General features: G+C 36.6%; 1 protein-coding gene across 4 annotated transcripts in view; it reads right to left on the bottom strand.

The window, feature by feature from the left end:
• Positions 1-24,779, bottom strand: part of STARD13 (StAR related lipid transfer domain containing 13) — a 603,909-nt gene that overhangs the window by 54,978 nt on the left and 524,152 nt on the right. For all 4 annotated transcript variants that reach the window (XM_044668262.1, XM_044668266.1, XM_044668265.1 and 1 more), the window contains 2 exons: positions 22,493-22,564; positions 20,170-20,251 (listed from right to left, as the gene is read on the bottom strand). In XM_044668262.1, the coding sequence (XP_044524197.1) occupies positions 20,170-20,251; positions 22,493-22,564 (154 nt within the window). The remainder of the gene's footprint in view (positions 1-20,169; positions 20,252-22,492; positions 22,565-24,779) is intronic.

Raw genomic sequence — 24,779 nt, 5'->3', positions numbered from 1 at the left:
CCTACTATATTGTATTATTTAGGCAATCAGGGGGAAAATCTCATATCTTGAAATTAATGTCTCTAATGGTCTAAGAACTGTATAATTTTTAGCACCCTTTATCCCTCTTATTGTCATTTGCCATCAAAAGGAAGTCAAATGAAATTGGAGCCAATTTTGCAATTTATTTATTTGGTCATAGCCAAAGATTTTATCACCTAGTGGACAAATTATTGGTCATGTTGATCATGTTTAAGCTTTCCAGACAGGTACCTGATAGGATGTCGTCAAATGAAGTAATAAAAGTACAGTATTTTGCAAGGATTAAAGGGCTTGTTATATTTAACAAGATAGAATAATACATTTTCTAAGGGAGGGATAATTTTATTTTCCTTTGTAGTGACAATGCTTGGCATATCACTGGTGTTTAATAAATGCTAATCTAATGATCATTATTTATTTAGGCTGGTCCTTGGACCATGTAAAGCCTATTACCAACTCTATATCTGAAGACATTAAAGCTTGGTAGAACCTGACAGATGGCTTTTGGCATCATGAACCATGTCATTGGGTTTTAGTGGAGGATTCAGTTCCCTTGTCAAGGATAAAACAAATTTGGCTTCAACTTAAAGTACAAAGAAATCATTTTGTGTTGCACAGTGTTGAGTGCATCATCATATTGGTGGCAGGAAAAAAAATACCAGTTTCTAATTGCTTTATGTACAAAAAGAAGTACAGAGGTCTTTGTGTTATGTTTTAATGTACTTTCTGACAAATTCACAAGTTGTTGTTACCTTTTAAAAGCTGAGACCCAAGGGATAAAGGAACTGATCTTTTCTCTTTCAATTCCATCAATTAGTGTCAACTTTCAGATCTAGATATGTGTCCCTCATATCTCTCTACGTTCTAGTCTCATCAGACCAACTGCCTGCTAGACTTCTTTACACAGACATACAATTCTTAGCTCAAATTCAATGCATCTAAAACACAACATATACCCTTTCCCTCTAAACTTGATTCTTTTCTTAACTTCCTATTTCTATCCTGGATAGTAGCACTTTGGAATTGCCCTTAATTCTTCCACTTCTCTCTTTTTCCTCCCTTCCCCCTACTCTCTTGTAACTGATTTGTTGCCAAGTCTTGTCACTTCTATTTCTTCAACATCTCTTACATCTATCCCTTTCTTTTCACTCACAATCATCACCTTGGTTCAGGTAAGCTTACCTGGACTATTGTAATAGCTTTCCAAATTATCCAACTGTTTCTAGTCTCTCCCTTTTCCAATACTCTCTTCACAGAGCTATAAAAAATAATATTTCAAGTGCAAAATTCTGACCATATCATCCTCCTGATCACAACCTTGTCGAGTTCCTCCCTATTTGCTCTAAGATACATAAAGCTAGTCAATAAACTTCCTACACTACTGAGCTCTTCTCTAGCTACCTCTCCAGCGTTATTTAATATTATTCCTTTCCCAAACTCTGTTTTCCAGGTAAACTGCATGATTAACTTTGCCTCTACTTAACATTCCACTTCCAGCTGTCATGTATTTGCATAAAATTCTTTATATGCCTAGAAAGCACTTCTTCCTCATCTCAATCATGGCCTAATCTATCAGGAAGCAACTCAGGCACAATCTTCTTCTGAAACTTTTACTGATTTACTTTGGTTAAAACTCTCTTTTCCCCCCAATTATCTTGGATTTTCTGATTTGTGTGTAATGGTGACCAGACACAAGTCCTGCCTGTAATTCATACTGCCTACATGATTCTGGCATGATTCTCTCTGTGCCTCAGTTTCCTCATCTGTAAAAAGAGAGGGCTGGGCTTGATGGAACTTAAGGTCCCTTCAAGTTCTAAGTGATCCAATGAAGGGATAGAATATACATGAAAAACAGATGGAGTAAGTATTTGTTAAAGTCTGTGTCTGCTAAGGGGAGAAGGTGTCTTGAGAAGGGATCAGCCAGTATGAACAGGAATATCAAGAAAGACATCATGAAGGATATACTACTTAAAAGGAATCTGAAGAATGGGTAAGCTTTGGAAGAAATTGTAGATAGGTAGACATGAAAGGAGACGCCATTTTAAGAGGATTCAGTTCCCAAAATGCTGCCATGAGGGGAAAAGTTGCTTTTTTTGTGATGGTGGTATTATTGATCAATGCACCACAAAGCATGAGCAGAGGCTCCATCTTATGCCAAGAGAAGTGAGCAACACAGAAGGAGGAAGCCACTGTAGACTAGGTAGCCTGTAGTTTTTTGTCCTTAGATTAAAAAATCAAATGGCAGATCCATTCAAGATGTTAAACAAGTATGTATTCTAGAAAATATGGGCAACAAAGTGGCTGGGGAGGGAGTGCTGGGTCTAGAGTTAGGAATACTCATCTTCTTGAGTTCAAATCCAGTCTTGGACATTTACTAGCTATGTAACCCTGGGCAAGTCACTTAAACATGTTTACCTCCATTTCCTCATCTGTAAAATGAGCTGGAGGAGGAAATGGCAAAGTAAAACCCCAAGTGGGGTTACAAAGAGTCAAGCATGACTAAAACAACTGAACAACTACTCTAGAAAATACTTCTCAAACTAAGCCCGAGTCTACATTAGTGCAAATACAGGAACTCAGAGTAGAGATAAGTGAATCATGTGCTCATGGGGATCAATAATTTCTTTCATGAATGTGACTATTTCATATGTACTTTATCCTCTTCATTAGAGGTGAGGTCTCCCTTTTCATCTTTGATAATTAATTTGGTTTTCTTTTTTCCTTTGTTATTAGATTTACCAGCACTTTGTCTATTTTATCTGTTTTTTCAAAGTATCAGTTTCTAGTCTTATTTATTAATTCAATAGTTTCAATTTTATTAATTTCTCCTTTGATTTTTAGTATTTCTAACTTAGTTTTCATCTAGGTATTTTTAATTTGTTCACTTTCTAGTTTTTTTAAGTTGCATGCCCAATTCATTGACTTCTGTCCTCCCTAATTTGTTCATATATGTACTCAATGATATAAATTTCCCCTTGAATACTGCTTTGGCTGCATCCATAGGTTTTGGTAAGAAGTCTCATTATTGTCATTGTCTTCAATGAAATTATTGTTTCTATGATTTGTTCTTTAACTTATTTTGGAGAATGATATTTAATTTCCAATTAGTTTTTGGTTTGTTTCTCCATGTACCCTTGCTAATAACTATTTTTATGGCATTATGATCTGATAAGGTTGCATTTATTATTTCTGCTTTTTTGCATTTGTTTGCCATGTTTCTATGCCCTAGAATATGGTCAATCTTTGTGAATGTTGCATGTGCTGCTAAAAAGAAGATATATTCCTTTTTGTCCCTATTTATTTTTCTCCATATATCTATTAACTCTAATTTTTCTAAGATTTCATTTAACTCTCTTATCTCTTTCTTATTTATTTTTTGGTTTGATTTATCTAGATCTGATAGGGGAAGGTTCAGGTTTCCTACTAGTATTGTTTTATTATCTAGTTCCTCCTTGAGCTCTGCCAGTTTCTTCTTTAGAACTTTAGATGCTATGCCATTTGGTGCATACATATTGAGTACTGCTATTTCTTTATTGTTTATACTGCCTTTTAACAGGATGTAATTACCTTCCCTGTCTCTTTTAACCAGAACTATTTTTAGTTTGGCTCTGTCAGAAATCATGATTGGAACTCCTGCCTTTTTTTTCTCAGTTGAAGCCCAAAAGATTTTGCTCCAGCCTTTTATTTTTACTCTAAGTATATCTACTTTTCTCATGTGTGTTTCTCATTTGGTAGGATTTTGGTTTCTAATCCACTCTGCTATTTGCTTCCATTTTATGGGCGAGTTCATCCCATTCACATTCAGAGTTATAATTATCAACTCTATTCCCAGACATTTTGATTCCCTCTCCTTGTCCTGCCCTTTCTTCTTTCACTATTTCCTTCTATACCAGTGCTTTGTTTTTATTCAGTTCCCCTAATTCCCTCCCTTTATTGTACTTTCTTTTCTCCCTCCTCCCTTCTTATTCCACTCTTATTGTTCTTTAGGGTCTTTTTAAGTTACTTTCCACCCTTTCCCTCCCTAGTATTGCTTCCCTACCCACCAGTCTGTTTGTTACCCTTCTATTTCTCTATAGGGCATAAATCAATTCTCTGCCCCTAGGATCTGATTGTTCTTCCCTCTTTAAGTTAATTTCAATGCACTTAAGAATTAAGTATATCCCTTCTTCAACCTCTTTACCCTTCCAGTGTATTGGTCTTCTCCCCTGTTCAACCCACATGCTTCTTTATGAGATATGAATTTACTCCATTTTGTCTGTTTTCCCATTTCTCTAAATATTATCTCCTTTTTTACATCATTTTATATATATATTTGTAGATATAAATGTATATCTATATCTATATATATATCTTGGCATTTCATCCTATACAGTTTGTCATTGTTCCCTCTAGGTATACTTCTTCTAGCTACCCTGTTGATAATAACAATTTTTAAGAGTTACCAATATCTTCTTTTCTTATAGGGATACAAATCAATTAAACGTATTGGGTCCCTTAAAGAAAAGGATTTTTGTTTTTTTACTGCTCTTTTAATTACCTTATGGTGATTCTCTTGAGTTCTGTGTTTGGGCAGCAAACTCTCAGTTTAAGTGTGGTTTTTTCTCTATGAATGCTTGGAAGTCTTCAATTTTGCTGAATGACCATACTTTCCCCTGCAAGAATATAGTCAGTTTTGCTGGATAGTTGATTCTTGGTTGTAGACCCAGTTCTCTTGCTTTATGGAAATTATATTCCATGCTTTCAGGTCCTTCAAAGTAGATGCAGCCAGATCCTATGTTATCCTTACTGTGGTTCCCTGGTAAATGAATGACTTCTTCTTAGCAGCTTGTAATATTTTTTCCTTGGTCTGGTAGTTTTTGAATTTGGCTATAATATTCCTGGAAGTTGTCAGTTGTGGATTAAAGGTAGAAGGTGATCTGTGGATTCTTTCAATTTCTACTTTTCCCTCTTGTTTGAGAATGTCAGGGCATTGGATAATTTCCTGTAGGGTGATGTCCAGGCTTTTTCTTGTGTTCTGGTAGATGTTCCAGGAGATCAATAATACTTAAATTGTCTCTTCGGTATCTGTTTTCCAGATAGGTGGTTGTGTCAATGAGGTGTTTCATATTTTCCTCTAATTTATTATTTTGTTTTATTTTGTTTTTATATATTCTTGCTGCCTTATGAAGTCATTTGCTTCTAGTTGTTGGATTCTAAATTTTAATGACTGAGTTTCATCCCTGGCTTTTTGGTCATCCTCTCCTTCTGGTCTGATTTTTTTTTTTTTTTTTTTTTTGTAGATCCTCTTTCACCTTCTTTGCTTTGTTTTTCAGCTGGTCAATTTTGGCTTTTAAGGCATTATTTTCTTGTTTTAGTTCATGTATTTCCTTTTTCCAATTGTCTTCAGCCTCTGTTGATTGTTTTTTGAGTTCCTGATATAATTGAATTTTGAGGTCTTCCAAAGTCTGTGTCCATTTCACTGGAGTATCTATGTTTTTGCTTGGTGTTCCTTGGTCTTCCTCTGATCCATTTGCTCCTCATTCAATTTCTGGATAGAAGCTGTCGATTATGGTTTCTTTTTTTCTTTTTATGTTTTTACTCATATTTTTTCCTTCTTTCTCCCCTGTAATTGGCTTTAATCTTGGTCCTCTGATCATTTTTTAAAAATCTGTGTGTTTGGGCTGTTCTCTGCTCTGTTGATTAATTAGGTTAGTGGTGGCAAAATTGGGACGACAATGCACTGCTGGTGGAGTTGTGAACTGATCCAACCATTCTGGATGGCAATTTGGAACTATGCCCAAAGAGCACTAAAAGAATGCCTGCCCTTTGATCCAGCCATACCATTGCTGGGATTGTACCCCAAAGAGATCATAGATAAACAGACTTGCACAAAAATATTTATAGCTGCGTTCTTTGTGGTGGCAAAAAATTGGAAAGCAAGGGTATGCCCTTCAATTGGGGAATGGCTGAACAAATTGTGGTATATGTTGGTGATGGAATACTATTGTGCTCAAAGGAATAATAAACTGGAGGAATTCCATGTGAACTGGAAAAACCTCCAGGAATTGATGCAGAGTGAAAGGAGCAGATCCAGAAGAACATTGTATACAGAGACTGATATACTGTGGTAAAATCGAATGTAATAGACGTCTGTACTAGCAACAATGCAATGACCCAAGACAATTCTGAGGGATTTATGGAAAGGAACACTACCTACATTCAGAGGAAGAACTAAAGGAGTAGAAACACAGAAGAAAAACAACTGCTTGGACACTTGGGTTGATGAGGACATGATTGGGGATGTAGACCTGAAAAGACCACACCCATGTAATAATATGTAAATAAGTCTTGACTGACCACACATAATAAAAGCAGTGGAAATGCAAATTAGCTACAGCAGAGAGGGCGGGGAGTTGAGGGGGTGAAGGGGAAAGTAAAACCATGAGTTATGTAACCACGGAAATTTTTTCTAAAAATAAAAAATTATTAAAAAAAAAAATAGGTTAGTGGTACCAGATTTTCTTCAGCTGGTGGTAAAAGCTAAAAAAGTAAATTTGACTACTTGCTACTTACATTGTAGTGTGTGTGTGTGTGTGTGTGTGTGTGTGTGTGTTGGAGCTTCCCTGACCTCTGAAGACTTCTTGTCTGCTGTATAGATAGGATTAAGTCCTGGTGTGGTTGATCTTCAGAGCTCAAAATGGCCTAAGGTCAAAACATCAAGAGAAAGGAAGAGGGGAAGCAGTGTAAGATGGAGCCTTTGTTCACTTTCTCTGGGTTTCTCCCCCTGCAGCCTCCCTGCTGTCTGTGATCAGAGCCTTGACTTTGGCTTAGCTGTGCCAGCGGGGCACTCCCCGGGCTAACACCCCAGCCCACCCAGAGATTCCAGGATCTGCTGGAGACTCAGCATATTAGGTGGAGGAGGAGACCTGGGATCTTCTTCCTTTCTTTCCCTTCCACCTGACAGTTCCAAGAATTCAGGCTTTTTTTCCCTCTTTTTTCCAAGTACCTTTTAAGTTGGGTTCAGCTGGGGGATCCCCCAGCTCTGTTCTGTTGTCAGATTTGGTTTTCTATTCCCTTGGAGCCCTTTGTCCTTGATTGGAGTTGAAGGGTTTAAAGGAGGTCTGGAGCCTTGCTGCTTCTATGCCGCCATCTTCCCAGAATTCCCCCACTTGTTCTATTTCTGACATAGACCAGTTTGCTCCTCATTGCTCAATGGTACCCATATCCTTGGACTCTCACCATTTCGGTGCTGGGTTTATTCTATAGCTCCTGTCTGAGATTCTTTTTACATAATCGTTTTACATGAATGTTCTTTAGAAGATCAAGAATCAACTAAAAATCTTGTAGTATCCCAAGGGTATTATTCCTCTCACAAATACACATTCATTGTAGCTATAAACAAGATCAAAGTGGAGCTGGGATATGGCTGACTTTTGGGTAATAAACAACTCATACAAAGAACATACTTTAAGATTTATAAGGTCACTTTTCTCTCTCAGCAAGTTGTTGAGGTAGGTTATAGAAGTAGATTCATTTGTATTTTACAGATGAGGAAAATGAGAATGAGAGAAGTTAAATAACTTTTCTGTTAGCTAAAAAACTGTTAAGAGTCAGGATCTGAACATGCCTCCTGACTCCAGGACCAGAATTCTCCTGTAATATTTTGCATAGTGCTTGGTACATAGTAGGTACTTAATGCTTATTGACTACCATTTCTCCTGTAGGATTATTCTTAGGAGGGATTGCAAAGAGAAAAGATCTGTGACAGAAAGCCAAAAACAAAACAGAAACCTTCCAAAGAAAACCTTGGGGCAAAGAAAACAGATATGATTATGTCAACAAAGCAATTAACCTTTTGAGAAGAACTGTCTTTCATGAAACTGAAGTTTTATTCTAACACCATTGTTGCCTACTTTTATTTCAAGAACCCATTAACAGGACTTAAATAGTTACTTTTAGTAGTAATTAGTAAAATAGTAACTAGTAAAAAAGTAAAAGAAATCTAGTTTCAAAACCTGAAATTTGAAGTTCTAAAGGAACTAGTAGAGTCAAAAAAGAAACAGAGACAAAAGACAAATGGGCAAGGGAAATATAATTCATGATTCCTACTCTGGCTATGATGCTATTCTATTAAGGAACATTATAATAATTGCTTTTGTGATTCACTAAGAGATCACTTTCATCCAGTTTTGGCTGATAATGGAACTTCACAGCTGCAGAAGGCAAAACATCAGACCTAACCATTTGGAGCTTCACTTTTTGCTCTCTGTATAGGGAAAAATGAAGAACTTTCTTTTCTAATTGTCAAATTTTATAAGAATAACTTCTTCTCTTCCCTCATTGGAAGTCAGATTGATCAGTTTGTATCCCATGCTGGCACAAACATCAGTTTTTTGATGGTATTTCCAACATTCTTGCCAAGGAAACAAGAGAAGTGACAACTAGGAGTAGTAGTTCAATCGCCACACGTGCTTTGAGTTTAACCAGGAAGCTTGAACTTCTCACCTTTTGCAGATGTGTAAGTGGTTGCAGTTACCGAACCAGCCCTGTGTGCTCACTACTGCCCTGGGTGTGGCACCCAGAGACTTTATGAAACAGAATTCTCTAAAGGAATGATCATTCCTGACACTGAGATCAAAGCCAAAAGGGAGAGTGAATGTGTATGAGTGTATGAGAGAAAGAGAGAGAGAAATAGAGAGAGAGCACGAGTGTGTGTGTGTGTGTGTGTGTGTGTGTGTGTGTGTGTGTGTGTGTGTGTAGTGTTGCTGCAGGGCATGGGAAAGGTCTTGATGTCTTCAAAGTTCATGTAAATACAGATTTTGGAAAGAAGGGCGGCAAAATATATGCCAAATAAACAACTATGGTATGTAACCTCATGAGGGTTGGGCCTCCCAAAAAATTGCTAGACCATCAAACAAGAGAGTTCTATGGTATTTGGGGCGGGGGAGTGCAGAGGGAAAGAGCACTGTAAAAATAAAATGGTATCTGTCACGGTGCTAGAGTAGTGCCCGTGAATGGCATGATCAAAGGTCGGCTGATGTTTTCGTTACAGCTCCTCTCTTTTCAAGGGGTCATTTTGTGGCCATAAATACTGAGGTCTGTCCCTACAAGATGAGGCTATCCTCACAAACAATTATTTTGGTTTGTTTTTTTTCATCCAGAGGGACAAAAAGGCAAACTGAAGAATGAGCTAAGACTCTGTGCCAAAAATGAAATGTTATGAAACAAAAATCCAGATGTTCACAAAAGAAGTGACATAGCATTTTAGTCAACTTCCAGAGGAAAACAGGTCAAGCTCTGATGAATGTGAGACATCATGGAAGTGGGGAGGGAGGTGAACCTTGGAGGAAGAGTAAGATCACAGTTATATTCATCCAATTAACCCTTCATCAAGTCCATAAACCCTTTTAAAACATCTACTGCATATAAGTTGCTATGGGATATTGAAATGTAGGGAACAAAGACCCCCCCCCACCCTTATAATTGAATACTAAGAAAAACAAGAAAAAAAAACTAAGAAAAACAAGAAAAACTGAAAAAAAAGAACAGATAATTTATGACATAGTAAAAAGTTAGTTAATTGCTGAGGAAGGGTTTGGGCAAAGTCCTGTGAAAAATCTGAAGAGGGAAAGCTTGCTATTCTCCTTAGGGAGGGGTAATTAGGAGGGTTTCATTGAGAAATTGGTACCTGATTCAATGTGTGGAGGAAAAAAAAGTCTCAAAAGATGGAGAGGAGGAATTCATTTCATGCCTAAAGCAAAGGTATACAGAATATGGAAAAGTGGAGAATCAGAATAGAAAACAGAGAAAAGTCTGGTTAGGCTGGAAGTAGAGGATGTAAAGACACAAAGCATAAGACTATGAAGGTAAACTGGAACCAGATTAGAAAGGGACCTTAAAAACTAGAACTAGGGGTTCATTCTTTGTTTTTCACTAAATAGGGAAACACTGAAAATTTAAAAATAGAAGAGTGACATGATCAGAGCAGTGGACATGGACATGGGAACTCTACATACAGATAAGAGTTTGGGGAGAAAGGGGATATCCAAGGTATATTTCAGTCCCTTCTGAGAACATCATTTCAATGGGAAGAGAACCCTAAGGAAATTTATATATTGCATACAATAAACACTTCATCCTGAACTTGTGAGGTTGTATATGATTTAAAAACACTTCTTTGATATGACCTCAGATACTTCTCAGCTGTGTGATCTTGGACAAGTCACTGAACCCCCATTGCCTAGCCCTTACCGCTCTTCTGCCTTAGTACCAATACACAGTATTCATTCTGAGATGGAAGGTAAGGATTTAAAAAAAATCCATCTGGAATTTTTAGCAGATTTTCACAATCTTGATAACTTTGCCAGAGCTACGGCAATGGCTGCACTGGTGAGGTGATCTTGTAAGTTAAAGCAAAGCTGCCATTGCCTTTGTGGTAACTTGTTCTTAGTGAATCATTCATTACATGAAAAAAACAGAAAGTGATGGGTTAGAATTGCTTAACCACTATCGACATTATATCACGGTATAGCTACATTCCTGATATTAATTCAGTTCCCACCCCTTGACAATAAGGCTAATTACCTGCTTCACAATGTTGTTGTTACTTAGATTTTTTTAGAAAGAGCACCATGAAGTATTCAATATATGTTTTTAAAACTCAGAAACAGCCAGAATCTTTGCTCCTTCGGGCATTTAGGCAGAACCCAGAAAATAATAATGCAATGTAGACACAGATGGGAAAATTATCTTCAGGGGAAGAAATGCAAAGTACTTCATGTAGCAGTGGTTGCATAAAAGGCCCAGGCTTGTTGTGAAGACCCATAATTACTTACTGGGTGCACTGCTTTACAATATTGGACTGTATGAAAAGAATACAAAAGTCTTTATATAAACATTTTAGTGTTGAGAAATATTTGTGTAAAGAGGATTTTAAAAGTATGGCTAATAAAATGTCAGCTTGTATGCCTATTTTCATTATTATTGTTTTAAAATTTTAATTGTTATTAAATATCATTCTTTTTCCCATACTTAAACCAAAGAGCAATCTTTATGTGTGCAATTGTACTCTGTGATATTCCAGAGGAGCACACACACACATGTACACTTACACACCAATCTTTATCAGAATGGGAGAAGAATGAATGGAAAGTGGTTCCTATGAGAGTGATTCTGGATTTTTTGGGTGAACTAAAGGCTAAAAAAGTTTTTGTCAAAAGTGTGGTCATGTGTCAGTAATGTAATAGCCAAAGAAGCTAATGTGATCATAGGTTGTACATTAAGAGTACAGTGTCCAGAACTCCCCAATGATCAGAGCACATTTGTTTAAATGTTATCTCCCACAATGTGGAATTATGCCCAGAGGACTAATAAACTTCATATCCTTTGACTAGAAATACCACTACTAGGCCTATTTCTAAAAGAGATTAAAAAAAGATCTAGATGTACAAAAATATTTATAACAGGTTTTTGTAGAAATGGATGGGATGTCCTTCATTTGGGGAAGAGCTAAGCAAATTGTGGTATATGATTTTCATGGAATACTACCATGCTATAAGAAATGATGAGGGGGATAGTTTCTAAAAAATTTGAAAGAGGAACTGATGCAAAGTGAAATGAGAAGAACCAGGAGAACACTGTACACAGTACTAAAAGGTTGTAATGATCAACTGTTAAAGAATAATTAGCTACTCTGATCAACATAATGATCCAAGACAATTCCAAAGGACTCATGAGGAAAAATGTTAATCTACACCCAGAGAGAGAACTGATGAACTCTGAGTGCAGATTGAAGGATATCTTTTCCCCTTTATTTTCCTTGCTTTTTTTTTGACAATATGGCTAATATGGAAATGTGATTTGCATGACTTTACATATATAATAGTTATCATATTCCTTGCCTTCTTAATAGGTGGGAGAGGGGCTGAAGGGAGGAAGAGAAGTTGGAAGTCAAAATTAAAAAAAAAAATGAATGTTAAAATAAACTAGCAAAAAAGAGACTAAAAGCAGACAAACTTGTTTTTACCCCTTAGATTGTGAACTTCTTGAAAATAAGACCTTGTTATTATTATTTTTATGTATCCCCCTAAGGCTTTAACACAGTGCTAGGCACATAGCAGGTGCCTAATAAATACGTATTTTAAGTATTATGTTCAGGACTAGAGATGGAAATTTTGAGAGAACTTTGACAAGATGGTGTATACCCAAAGGAAGATCACCAGTATATTGAAAATGATGGATTTTATGACTTTTAAGGACTTGTTGAAGGAAATGGTGATGTTTAACCAGGAGAAAAGAAGACATAGGCAAAAGAGGCATAATAGAGCTCTTCAAATTTAGGAGGATGTCATTTGGAAGAGGGATCAGACTTCTGGCAGACCTAAGAGAAGTGGTAGAAGAGTTTTGGAGAGGCAGATTTCCTTCCTTGCCAGAGAGGGAAGACTGGCCAATGAGCCCAGTCCTTATATTCGTGCACAGCATGTTTAGTTGATGCAATCCCCATGTGGACTTTGGAGCATGCACAGACATTATGTAATTGGATCTCGTCCACTAACCATGTGAAGAGTAGCCTTTGTCTGACTCTTTCCTGGCAGACTATGGTAGAATGCAGAATTAGGGAATGCTTCCATGGGAGGAAAGAAGCTTCGGGACTTTCTCCCAACTGGGTGGGTGCCTAACTATCATGTAGCCCATCAGCACTTGACCCTGCCGCGGCATATATATACTATTTAATATAATATATACGTACATATTATATTATATTAAATAGTATATATAAAATAAAATAAATTCCTAGATGTGTGACTTTGAGCAAATTACTGCACCCCTGCCTCAGTTTCCTCAACAGTAAAATGGGAATGATAATTGTCCCTACCTTCCAGTGAGGATTGAATGAGATAATATTTGTAAAATACTTAGCATAGTACCTGGCACCATGGTAGGTGCTATATGAATGCTTATTTACTTCCCTTCCTTTTACAGCTGAGATTCTATAGTTTTCCTGCTTCCTATCTTTCCTGCTAAATTCATCTAATTGAAGTATAACTGATCATTTTAGGCTATGCTCTAAGACCTCCACTCAAGTTCCTGCACTCATAGAGTGAAACCCCAATTTTTCCACCTGGCTTCCAAATCTACTTTTTTAAGCTCTCCTCCCATTATTATCTTGCCTGTATCTTATCTAGACCGCTCAACATTCCTTTAACATGTCCTGTTTCTTTCTAACTTTCCCTCTAACTCTATCTTCCCAATTTAATTTGTAAAGCCTAATTAGAATGTCACTTTCCTTCCAAGAACATTTTCCCCCTATGAATGGCATTGTATTTATACCTCTCTTTACTGTACTAAACACATTCTAATTTACAGATTTACTCATGTGTGTATATATCTAGACTGTAAACACATAAGGGCTGAGTATATGTTATGCATTCTTGCATTGTCGCCTGGCACCATGTGCAGTGCTTTGGGGTACACAGCAATAAATCTGTTGTCTTGTCTTTCATTTTTGAAGAGGTTCACTGACATCATGAAGAGATTTTTGACTTGCTCGTGAATTGGATTTAAGTGAGAGAAAAGTGTACAAAGTTGTCAGTTGTAATCTCTTTTTAAAAAATTATTACATTTATTTTTTCCAGATTGCAAGTTGGTACAATTATTAATACTCATTTTGTGACATTTTGCAATCCAAGTTTTCTCTCTCCCTCCCATCCTTAACTGTTTCCCAAGATGGTAGATAATATAAGTTGTACATTTGTTATCATAAAATACATATTTTCCATGTTGTGAAACAAGATACATATTGCTTACACTAAAGAAAAATTCATGAAGGAAATAAAGGGAAGAATGGTGCACTTTAATCAGAATCTATTGGAGTTGTCTTGGATTCTTGCCTTGTTATTAATAATAGTTATTCACAGTTGATCATCATTATTGTACTGTATTCTCTTAGTTCTGTTCACTTCACTTTTCACCACTTTACAGGTCTTTCCAGGTTTTCTGTGATCATACTGTCATTTCTTATGGCACAATTTCTTATGGCACAATAGTATTTCAAGTCTTGTTCAGCCATTCTCCAATTGATGGACATCCCTTCAGTTCCAAGTCCTTTGCCACCACAAAAAGCTGCTATAAATATTTTTTGTATAAATGATTCCATTTTTCTTATCTTTAATTTCTTTGAGATACAGACTTAGTCACTGTATTGCTGAGTCAAAGGAAATGCATAGTTTCATGGCTCTTTGGGCATGGTTCCAGATTGCTCTCCAGAATGGTTGGATCAGTTCAACAGCTCCACCAACAGTGTATTAGTATCCCAGTTTTTCCACATCACCTCCAACATTTATCATTTTCCATTTTTTGTCATATTAGCCAGCTTAGTAGGTGGTAGGTGGTATCTCAAAGTTGTTTTAATGTATATTTCTATAATTAAAAATAACTTGCATTCTTATAAATTTGGCTCAGTTCTATATATATTTGAGAAATGAGGCCTTTGTCAAATATACTTGCTATAGAGATTTTTCCCCAGTTTATTTTATTTTTTGTCTTTTAGTCTTGTTTGCATTGATTTTTGTTAGTGCAAAAATAGTTTAATTTACTGGAGTCCAAGTTATCAATTTTACATCTTGTAATGTTCTCTTTGTCATGTTTGGATATAAATTCTTCCCTTATCCACAGCTGCACTCTCTCTTCCAGAGTCATCAAAGTCCACTGGCAAGACAAAACTTAGGATGGCTAGAAATGTCCCAGGAAGCAATAGATGACTTTGGCATCTTTGATGTCTGACCAAGATAGATGAGTATCCCTGAAAAGGGTTCAGCAAGCCCTCAAGCCAAAGGTAATAGTCCTCCCTGAGCACCCCTAACTCCACTAAAAATTGTTCAATGAATGACACTGTTACTCATTAATAAACATTTACTAGGTATCTACATTTCACTAAAACTGCAACATTATATTCTTAAATTCTGAATCTATTTAGTAACATAAGCTAATAACCTCAAAGAATAATGCTTTAGGGGATCTTCAGTTATCGGCTTACCAATGAAATCCTCCTGTCCTCCACTTACTTCCCTTTTTAGTGTCCAATGACTTTGCTATATGTGGTGTGTGCCTTACTATATATCTCCAAATCCTTCTAGGGCTGTTACTTTGTAGCAGCCTTTATATTTTGAGCACATAATCCATTTTCAAAAGTTTTATCTTTCGCTTGGAAAGGTTTTTATATATGAACATAGGAGGTGGCAGCAGTCTGAAAGAAACAGACATATTTTATCCAAAACACACAGCACTGGGAAAAAAGGCAATTTGACCTCTAGCTCAAACAATCTTATCTTATGTCATTCCTGAAAATTTGTGCATATAGCTGTCAGTCATAATACCAAAACAGAATTTTTTGCTGCTATGTAACTATGATTATAAAAAAAAACACCAAACAGTTGAATATCAGATCCTGAATGCACTGATGATCTGACTAAAAATAATCATTTTAAGATAGAAGTGGAATAGCTAGGTGGCACAGTGCCAGACCTGGAGTCAGGAAGACTCCTTTCCCTGAATCCACATCTGGCCTCAGATACTTAGCTGTGTGACCCTGGACAAGTCACTTCACTTCATTATGGAGGAGCTGCATTTACCTCAGTTTCCTCCCCTGCCAAATGAGTTGGGGAAGCAAATGGTGAACTACTTCAGTATCAAGTCACTTAATCCTATGTGCCTCCGTTTCCTCACCTGCCAAATGAGCTGGGGAAGGAAATGGCAAACTACTCTAGTATCAAGTTACTTGATCCTATGTGCCTGTTTCCTCACCTGTGCTGGAGAAGGAAATGGCAAACCACTGAAGGATCTTTGTCAAGAAAACCCCAAATGGGGTCACAAAAAGTTGTACACAACCAGAAATGTCTTAATAATGATGACAAAGACAGAGGCAATATGGCATAATGGATAAAGGATTTACTTTGGAATCAAGAAGACCTAGATTCAAGCCTTGCTTCTGACATATATGTCCCATTTGTCCCTAATCAAAACATTGAACCCTCTAACACATTATGGAGGAGCTGCATATGTAGAGGGAATTTCAGGCTGGGAGTTCCATTACCACATTGGTAAAAAAAAAATAAAACAAAAAAACAAAAAAACAAAGGTCTGACCAAAAGTTAAATATATTCCAGATTCAAGTCAAGTCTAGACTTTTGGGATCTACAGAAATACATCAGTCTTGGCATTTCATATAAGTATTTTAAAAGTATAGCTAAAAAAACTCTTTAAAATATAAAAAAATAGAACAGGCCAGATTCCTCTTTCCTCTTCCCCTGCCTTGGCTGCTAGTAAACAAAATGAATGAAAGCATTTTACTACGTTGTAGCCTGGCATCCGTCATTACTCACCATATATGCGTGGTTGAGTGGCTGATTTCAAAGTTGTTTTTTTTTTTGCCATTCATTTACTTCTCTCCACCTAAAGGTCTTCATTCTATCTACTGATGGCTGCTTTTAAGATGGTGAATCTGTGCTTTGTTGGCAGAACTCAGTCCAACAGGGAAAAATCCCAATCTACCTTGGAATTTTCTTTGCCTTGCCAAGTCACTGACACTTGTGGAAGACAAGCCCACTCATCTCGGCTTGCTGCTTCAGCAGTAATTCCTTTTGATCCTCAAGAACAATGGGTGGGGCTCCTTTTGTCTCCTTTGTTCCCCATAAGTTGATGTGTTTCTCTCCTGCTTCTCTACCCTATGGAAGGTCTAAGCAAACCTCAAGCTAAAGCTCTTCCTTGCTTGAAAATATTTTTTGGAAGGGTATCTTGCCATTAGGAATGTTTCAAGTACAACAATCTCTTGCCATGCTTATAAAGCTCTTTTTTTATAAGCTTGTCCTATTTCAATAGTACTCTATTGTCTGGCTCCTTTGCAAATAAATAAATAAATGTAGAGAGAGTGACGCCCATTCAATAACTAAGGTGAATCATACACAAGTCTTCAAAGTATGTTACTTCAAAAACACGAATAAAATTGTTGCCCAGTCTGTACCACACGTAATGATCGGTATCACGTATTCAGACACAGTAAATTAGGTACCCAGAAATGTGTACATTATAGGTAAATCATGTCTAAGGATGACAAAAATCCATCTTATCTAACTCTCCTTTATAAAATACCAGGTCATAGACTTAAAAAGAAAAAAACCCTAAACAAAAAATATGCCTTACCCTCCCATCTTAGGATCAATACTAAGTATTGGGTCCAAGGCAGAAGAGTGGTAAAGGCTAGGCAATGAGGGTTACGTGACTTGTCCAGGGTCACACAGCTAGGAAGTGTTTAAGGCCACATTTGAACCCAGGACTTCCCATTTCTAGGGACTCTCAATCCACTGAGCCACCTATCCATGCCAGGTCACAGAATCTTAAAGGGAATGTTCTTTGGTTTTCTTGGCAGAGATAGTTATTATTTAGAACTTTATATATAACAAGTATTTTATAACCATTTTGATGACCCTCCCTCATAACACTCTGACAAAGAATTTTGTAGAGAGGATATCTTGATAGAAAAGATCAATGACTTAACCAAGGCTACATAGATAATAAGTGACAGAACAAGAATTAGAATTCACACTTCATGTGCCTGACATTCATAACGACATTCTCTAAGTCCACACTGTTTTCTATAATACAGAGCCCTTTGTATGCATATAGCATAATAATATATGATTATTATTTGGTTTCTTGATTAAGACCTATCATTTAAGAATCTCATCCAATTAATATGGCTCACAGTTACAGCTTAAAATCCTCATATTCTAGATGAATACAATTCCAAAATGTTTCATAGTGTATTAGTCAGCTATAACCCTGGCATCCTGTGGTGAAATGGGAAAATATGCAATAACTGGTAAGAAATTGCTTCTGTTTTCAGCATTTCTGAGATGCTCAATTGCTAGCACCGTCACTCACTTTGATCACCTTCAGCCAAAAAATGCTTCGCATAATATGATCTCTCACAAAAGGTCAGCACTTTCCACCCTGCCTTTCCATCCCTAGGTCCAACTCTCTAGCTCCATGATTTGTGAGCAGAAGTTACTCTGCAGTATTACCTATCCTGTTAAACACACGGTATTGCACTTTCTATAAGAGACAGAAACCACATTTGATCAAAGGAAGGTAGAAAAGAAGAGAATAAACATTTCTTAAGTTTATGTCATGTGTCAGACACTGTGCTAAGCATGCTTTACAAATACTATCCTCATAATAATCCTGGGAGATGGGTGCTATTATTCCCAATTTTCCCAATTCTAATTCTAATCCCAATTCCCAATATTCCCAGTTCCTCGGTTCAGGAAACTGAGGCAGACAGCATTTAAGTGACTAGCCTAGGGTCACATAGCTCATGTGTCTAACTAAGGGCAGATATGGTTACCCAGCTACCTTTTAATAGGTAGTTTTATATTTTTTCCTTTGCAAGGGAAACCTAAATGTTATCATAAGTATCTGCTATAGGGTGAGGCAAGGTGAAATGATGGGGCATGTGTAATTCAGGACATGCATACCTCTGATTATTTGTCAGTTTTTCTATTACATCTGCTTTGCCTTTAGAGATGTGAGGCTCTTCTAACTGAAGAAAGGAGAAGAGGAAGGAACTCTCCATTCTCATAAGGTAACTTTACAATTCTTTCTGTTAATTTTAGAAGCTAAAAGATTAAATTGCCAAATACAGCAACATATGGAAAAACAAGATCCGTGGCAAGTCACTATAGCTTCCTGGGTCTCAGTTTCCTCACTTGTAAACTGAGATAATCAGAGCAGATGTCCTCTAGATTTTCTTTCAGCACTAAAATTCAACTCAGCAAAAACCCTACTAAACACGTAGTCTACATCAGCTGCCTACATTGCCTTTCCATCCAATTTCTTTATTTCATCTTTCTGAGCCTGTTATACAAATGAGAAGATTAGACTAGAGACCTCCAAAGTCAATTCTAGGACTAAAACCAATCAACCTATGATCTTGTTCAATCTGACTTCTATTCTTACAACTTTATTAAACTTCACATTCAAAAGTCATTAATATGCTATTAATTGCTAAACTCTAAGACATTTTTTCAATCTTATTCTTTCTTGACCTCTCTGACACATTTGACATGGCTAATTACACCTTTCCGGAAGGAGGGAGAGGGTTTTGGGCATGGTGGACAGCTAGCGTGAAGGGATGGAGATAGGATGGAATGAAATGAGTGAGGAACAGAGAGAAGGACAGTTTTGCTGGCCTGTGCAGTGAGGAAGGAGGAATTATATACAATGAGGCTGGAAAGCCAGGTTGTGGAAGATTTTAAAAACTGAACAGATGAGGCAATAGGAAGCCTCTGGGTTTGGTTGGCTAGTCACATAGTCAGATCTGTATTTAAGGAAAATTACTTTGGCATCAGGGTAGAATATTCTAGAGTAGAAAAAACTTAAGGCAGAGAAAACAATAAAGATGCTTTTATAATATTCTGTAGGAGAGGTGATAATGGCCTGAATTTAGATGGTGGCTGCATGAATGGAAAGATAGGCTAGGATGTGTTAGATGTTATCAAAGTAGAAAGATTTGGCAACTGATTGGATGAAGGATGACAGGAAGTTGAGGAGTTCAGGATAATGCTGAGATTACAAACTTGAGAAACTGGAAGGATGGTGGCACTCTTGACAGAAACAGTCAAGTTTGGAAAAAGGAGAGGATTTAGGAGAAAAGACAAATTCGGTTTTAGACATGTTGAGATTAAGATGCTTTCAAGACATCCACTGTGAAATGTTCAATATGCAATTAACTGATGGAGAAGGTCTGATGCTCAAGGAGAGATGTGGCTGGATATACAGATCTGAGAGTCATCTGTATAAAGATGATACAAATAAATTTAAGCTATTATTCAGCCTCTTCTCAAGTGCTTTGCAATGAATAAGTATTAATAAATGTCCTTGAATGAACTGTGCAAGCACAGTCTTTTGAATGAACTAGCAAATAAGATGAAGTACATTTTTAAAAGGTATTACATTATCATTTAATTTTTGCATTAAACAAGACACTATACACTTTGATTGAAAATGTGTCATAATTCATAATTTATGATTTCATGGAGGTGACCATAACCCATTCCATTTTGAGTCCATCCAGAATCTAAAAGACGATATACAAAAACATTTCATGTGTTTTACCTGCAAAGAGGTTCTACCAGGTCCTTTTCAAGAAAATCATGATCTTTCTTTACAGCTGCAATGTTGATGGGAAACTGTGAATCTATGAAAAAGATACACACAAACATATGAGTTAATAACAGCTTGTTTCTGGAATACAGGGCATGTATTTTACCTACTAAAATGCTATATAAGGCATTAAACTAAATACTAGTTACTCCTGGATAAAAGTTCTGTTGACAAAATTTTAGAGAGCAGATGGCTTTACTGTAAATGTGATAAGTGCTTTTAATTAATGTGAAGAAAATTTGAACTATGACAACAATCATGTGCCTGACCTTGGGTATGATTCAAATATTAAGCAACCAGAGCTTTTCTATCTCCACATTATCAGAGAGATATGTTGACCTGGCCTCTGAGAAACATTCTCATAGTTGACATATGTACGAAGGCCACGTATTTATATTGAACTGAACTTAAGAGCTATCTGGCTGAATAGATGCAGCATTTCCACTCAAGAAGGAGAATTTTTTTATTTTTACTTTAGTGTCTAAAATGTCTTCAAAATTCTAGGTGCCTCAAAAAAACTCCCTTTTTATTAAATATGATGAAGAAATGCCCCTACTATCACAAAAAGCTAACCACCCTAATATTTATACTGAGAAATTAGCTGCACAGCAAACACTATGCTCTGTCCCAAGAATGTTGTGGGATCCCAGCCACCTGGTGACTCTCCAGTGTACTATCTATCCTGTATGGTGGGCTTATAGATTAGATCTCAGAATTCTGTTATAGTCACCTGTAATGGGCCAGTGTAATTCTCAGCATTATTTTCCTTCCTGTTTGTTTTATTATAGCTTGGCTCTTAAAGACCCTAAGTTCAAGATAAATTACATCTCATTTGTCTATATTCAAACTGTAACCCACAATGATCAAAACTATTCCCCCTCTGGTGGTCAAAGTTATGAAAGTGAATTTTAGCCACTGTTAAGATAAATAGTGTCTCTCTCATAATATAGTCAACACATTTGCTTATATGTACCTGGAGAAACAAAGTTTTATGAAGACGCATATGAATTTCTCATTAATTATTTATGGATGCTTTAATTTTAAACTAAGAATATTTTGGATTTGCAAAGAACCTTTTATTGAAAGATTTCAGAAAATGCTCATAGATATCTCCCCCCCTTTTTTTTCTCATATTCCAGAGAGAGTGAAGGAAATGGAATATTTTATAGCTGGAGAAAGTAGAAAATAGCTAGTGTCATGTCACAGGTAACCAAGGCAGTCAGTGCTACAATCTTGATCTGGCTCGTTTTCTTTATTCTACACTCCAATGTGTAGAGTATTATGAAATAAAAATTACACTGTTTTACAAATATGTTCCAATAGTGTTGGCTATAGTTGGTGAGTTTTGATATTCTTTTAAGGATAGGTGGGCCATTTTATTAACTACTACAATAAAAAGGAAGAGCTCCATGGGCAATAAGACACAATGTTTGATCCAAAAGGTTTATTGAGATAATTTGGATCAATTGTCTTATGTAGAAAAAAACTAACGATGAAGTATTGACACACTGATATGATTTGGAGGAAATGCTAAACCATTTTCTCGAGCTTCTTAGCAAAGCAAAAATAGGGAAGAAGAGGAAATTTAAAATACTCCAAAGAGATGACTACAGAGAAAATGTAGACTTGGGACCTATGACAAGAAGCTACTGGAATTAGTAGTGAGAAGCAAAAAGGAAAGAAAGCAAAGGAAGAAAAGAAGGCAAAGGAAGAATAGATTGTTTTCTGAACTACGATTGTTTTTGCATTCCCATGTAAAAACTTTATGGCATAAGATAATAACAATAGCTAACATTTATATAGCATATTTAGGTTTGCAAAGGGCTTTTTACACTATCTCATTTGACTTTTAGAACAACACTCTGAATTAGGTACTATTATTATCCACATTTTACAGGTAGAAACAAAGGCTGAGAAAGGTAAAGTGACTTGTTCCAAGTCACACAGTATCTGAGACAAGATTTGAACTAAGGTCTTCTTGGCTCTACATTTTGTGCCATAACTACTAAATGGGACAGTATAGCAGAAAGTTCTGGACTGAGAGGACCCAAGTTCAAAACTTTCCACTAATTTGACTTTTCTGAGTCTCAGTTTCATTATCTGTTAAAGAAGGGGATTTGATTTGATGGCCTCAGAGGACTCTTCCAAGTCCTAGACTATTAATCCTATGAGGGACTGAGGAAATTGTTAAAAGAGAAAAGGAATCTTAGGGCACTGGTATTAGACTAGTCCAAATTTATTTTCTTTGAATAGGAAATGAAAAATGTAAACATACCCTCATAGAGTTGAGCATATTGTGGGAATCCAGCAGCTCGTAACCAGTCACACGCTTCTTTTGCTTCAATTTCTGGGAGGTGAAAAAAGAACATGGAAAATATGAATCAAAAAGTCACAAAGTTTCGCAAAACTTTCTTCATTGAAGTAAAAAAGAACAAGTTATCATTGTGCCTATTATTAACAAAATTACCCAAATGATTTTCAGTAAACTGTAGAGTGAAAGCACGGAGCTGTGTACAGAAATGGGTAAGGAATGAGTTCATTAGCATGAATTGCTTTTAAAGAAACCTGTTATAATCTCCTTGTGGAACCCACAAATATTTAGAGCTTAAAAAGAAAACAAAATAGACTCTTAAGAACACAAAGCTGGGCCTCTACTAGTAGAACAAAATGTGTTATTTACCAAAACATCAGAGACTGAGATGACGGAGTATGAGGACATGCCTCACTATTACAATGTAAGATACTGTCTCTGTGTGCTAGGACGATTAAAAAAAAAAAAAGTAAGCTTTGAACCTGAAAACTAGAGATAATGATACTTTGTCTTTCCCTCCCTTCTTTGTTTCTTCATTCCTTTGGATATTGTGAGGATAAAAGTAGATAATCTGTGTGAAAGTACTTTGAGTTCTCAGGAATAAAGGTACTATGGAAATTTGAGCTGGCATTATTTGAATTTTTATTGCTAATATTTACCTGGACAAACACATTATAACAACATGGCCATTAGATAAGTACATGAAAACTATTTTAAGAAGCAACATTTTCCCTGTCCACTCACAAAGCACACTACCCATGTTCTCATCTCGAGTCAATCAGAAGACTGAGGAGTGGATCCAATCCAAAGCTCTGTCTTTCTGGTAACCATTTTCAGCACAGATTTGCTAAATGATCATTGGACCACCTGCCTAGAAAAACTGTCTTGTAAAATGAGAGAATACTACAGTATGTGAAACAGGGTACTTTTTGACCTCCTAAATCCTGGATCATTTCCTAACCACAATTCTGTTAGATAAATACAAATGTAAGGGAACAGAAGTTCATCCATCAAAGCCCATTTTCTCCAAACAAGATTACACAGCCAATTATAACAGTTCTATAAGAAGTCCCCTTCCTCTAACGCTTGGATGAATCACTGTCAGATCACTGTACTTGCATGCACTTTGACGTGGGTTTCTTTCTACAGTCTGAAAACAGAATACACAGAGTCCTTAGGACTGCTGCTTAAAAAAAAAGTGAAATGCCCTTGCGCAAGACAGCATGTATGTTGAAAGGTGGAGATATCAGTATGGCACTGTTTCAACCTGACTTAGTTATTTAGAATATGTTAAGGGAACAAAACAAAACGAAACAAAATTCAGACACAATGAGAAAACCTGGATAGAGATCCTAAAAGTTTCAGGCTAAACACAACCATAGCTTCTCTGATCTAGCTAGAGCTGGGATGAACCTGTCAGAGAAGGATGGACAGTTGTTCAAGGATGTATGTAGCCTGTGGAGGTGTCTGCCTCGAAGCAACAAGTTTTGTGAGAGAAGCAGTAGGATTTTAGGAGATCCAATGCTGAATCTGATGCCAGAAGTCATGATTCTGCCTTTAGCAAGTCAAGAAACCTAACTCTGTATTTCCTCAACTGTTTTCATGTCTTTGAATGAGGATAAAGGGATCTCACTTGAATACCACACAAATATTTGAAAAAAAAATTGCTGGAAATGCACAATCTGATTATAACTCATGGTGGGGGGGGGATTGGTTTGAGGATAGTAGATGATTCATTTCTTAGTCATAATATCCTCTGGACACTTAAATTTGAATGTTTTTTGATTAACATAATTGAGGAGGTGGTAATGAAGAAATAATTGTTTAATTTTTTGACATGTTCCAAACAGAAAAGGTCACCACGTCTGAGACAGTCAGAAGATCCTGTTGTCACTTGAAAGATAAACATGTTTCCCTCTTGTAATATATGCTGTTTAGCAACAGGATTTCTGACAAAGGCAAAATCATAGAATCCTAGATCTATATATGGAAGAGATTTCAGAGATCATGTAGTCTAAATTTCTTATTTTACCATGAGGAAAATGTGGTTCAGATAAACAAAGTCCTACAGGTTCAATTTAAAAGAGAGGGAGAAAGGAAAGGCAGTGACATGAACAGAACAAAGAGTCCCAGATAGACAAAGGAGCAGAGGGAAATAAACTCATCCAGAGATGAAAGGAAATTTGTCCTAGGGAAAAGTGAGAAGTGGGAAGATATAAAGGGCGATGGGAGGGCCAGGTAAAGATCATTA

This window comes from Gracilinanus agilis, chromosome 3, assembly GCF_016433145.1.
Source record: "Gracilinanus agilis isolate LMUSP501 chromosome 3, AgileGrace, whole genome shotgun sequence".
NCBI lineage: Eukaryota > Metazoa > Chordata > Mammalia > Didelphimorphia > Didelphidae > Gracilinanus > Gracilinanus agilis.
The sequence above is the reverse complement of the archived record's forward strand: the minus strand, read 5'-3'. Positions and strand labels throughout refer to the sequence as shown.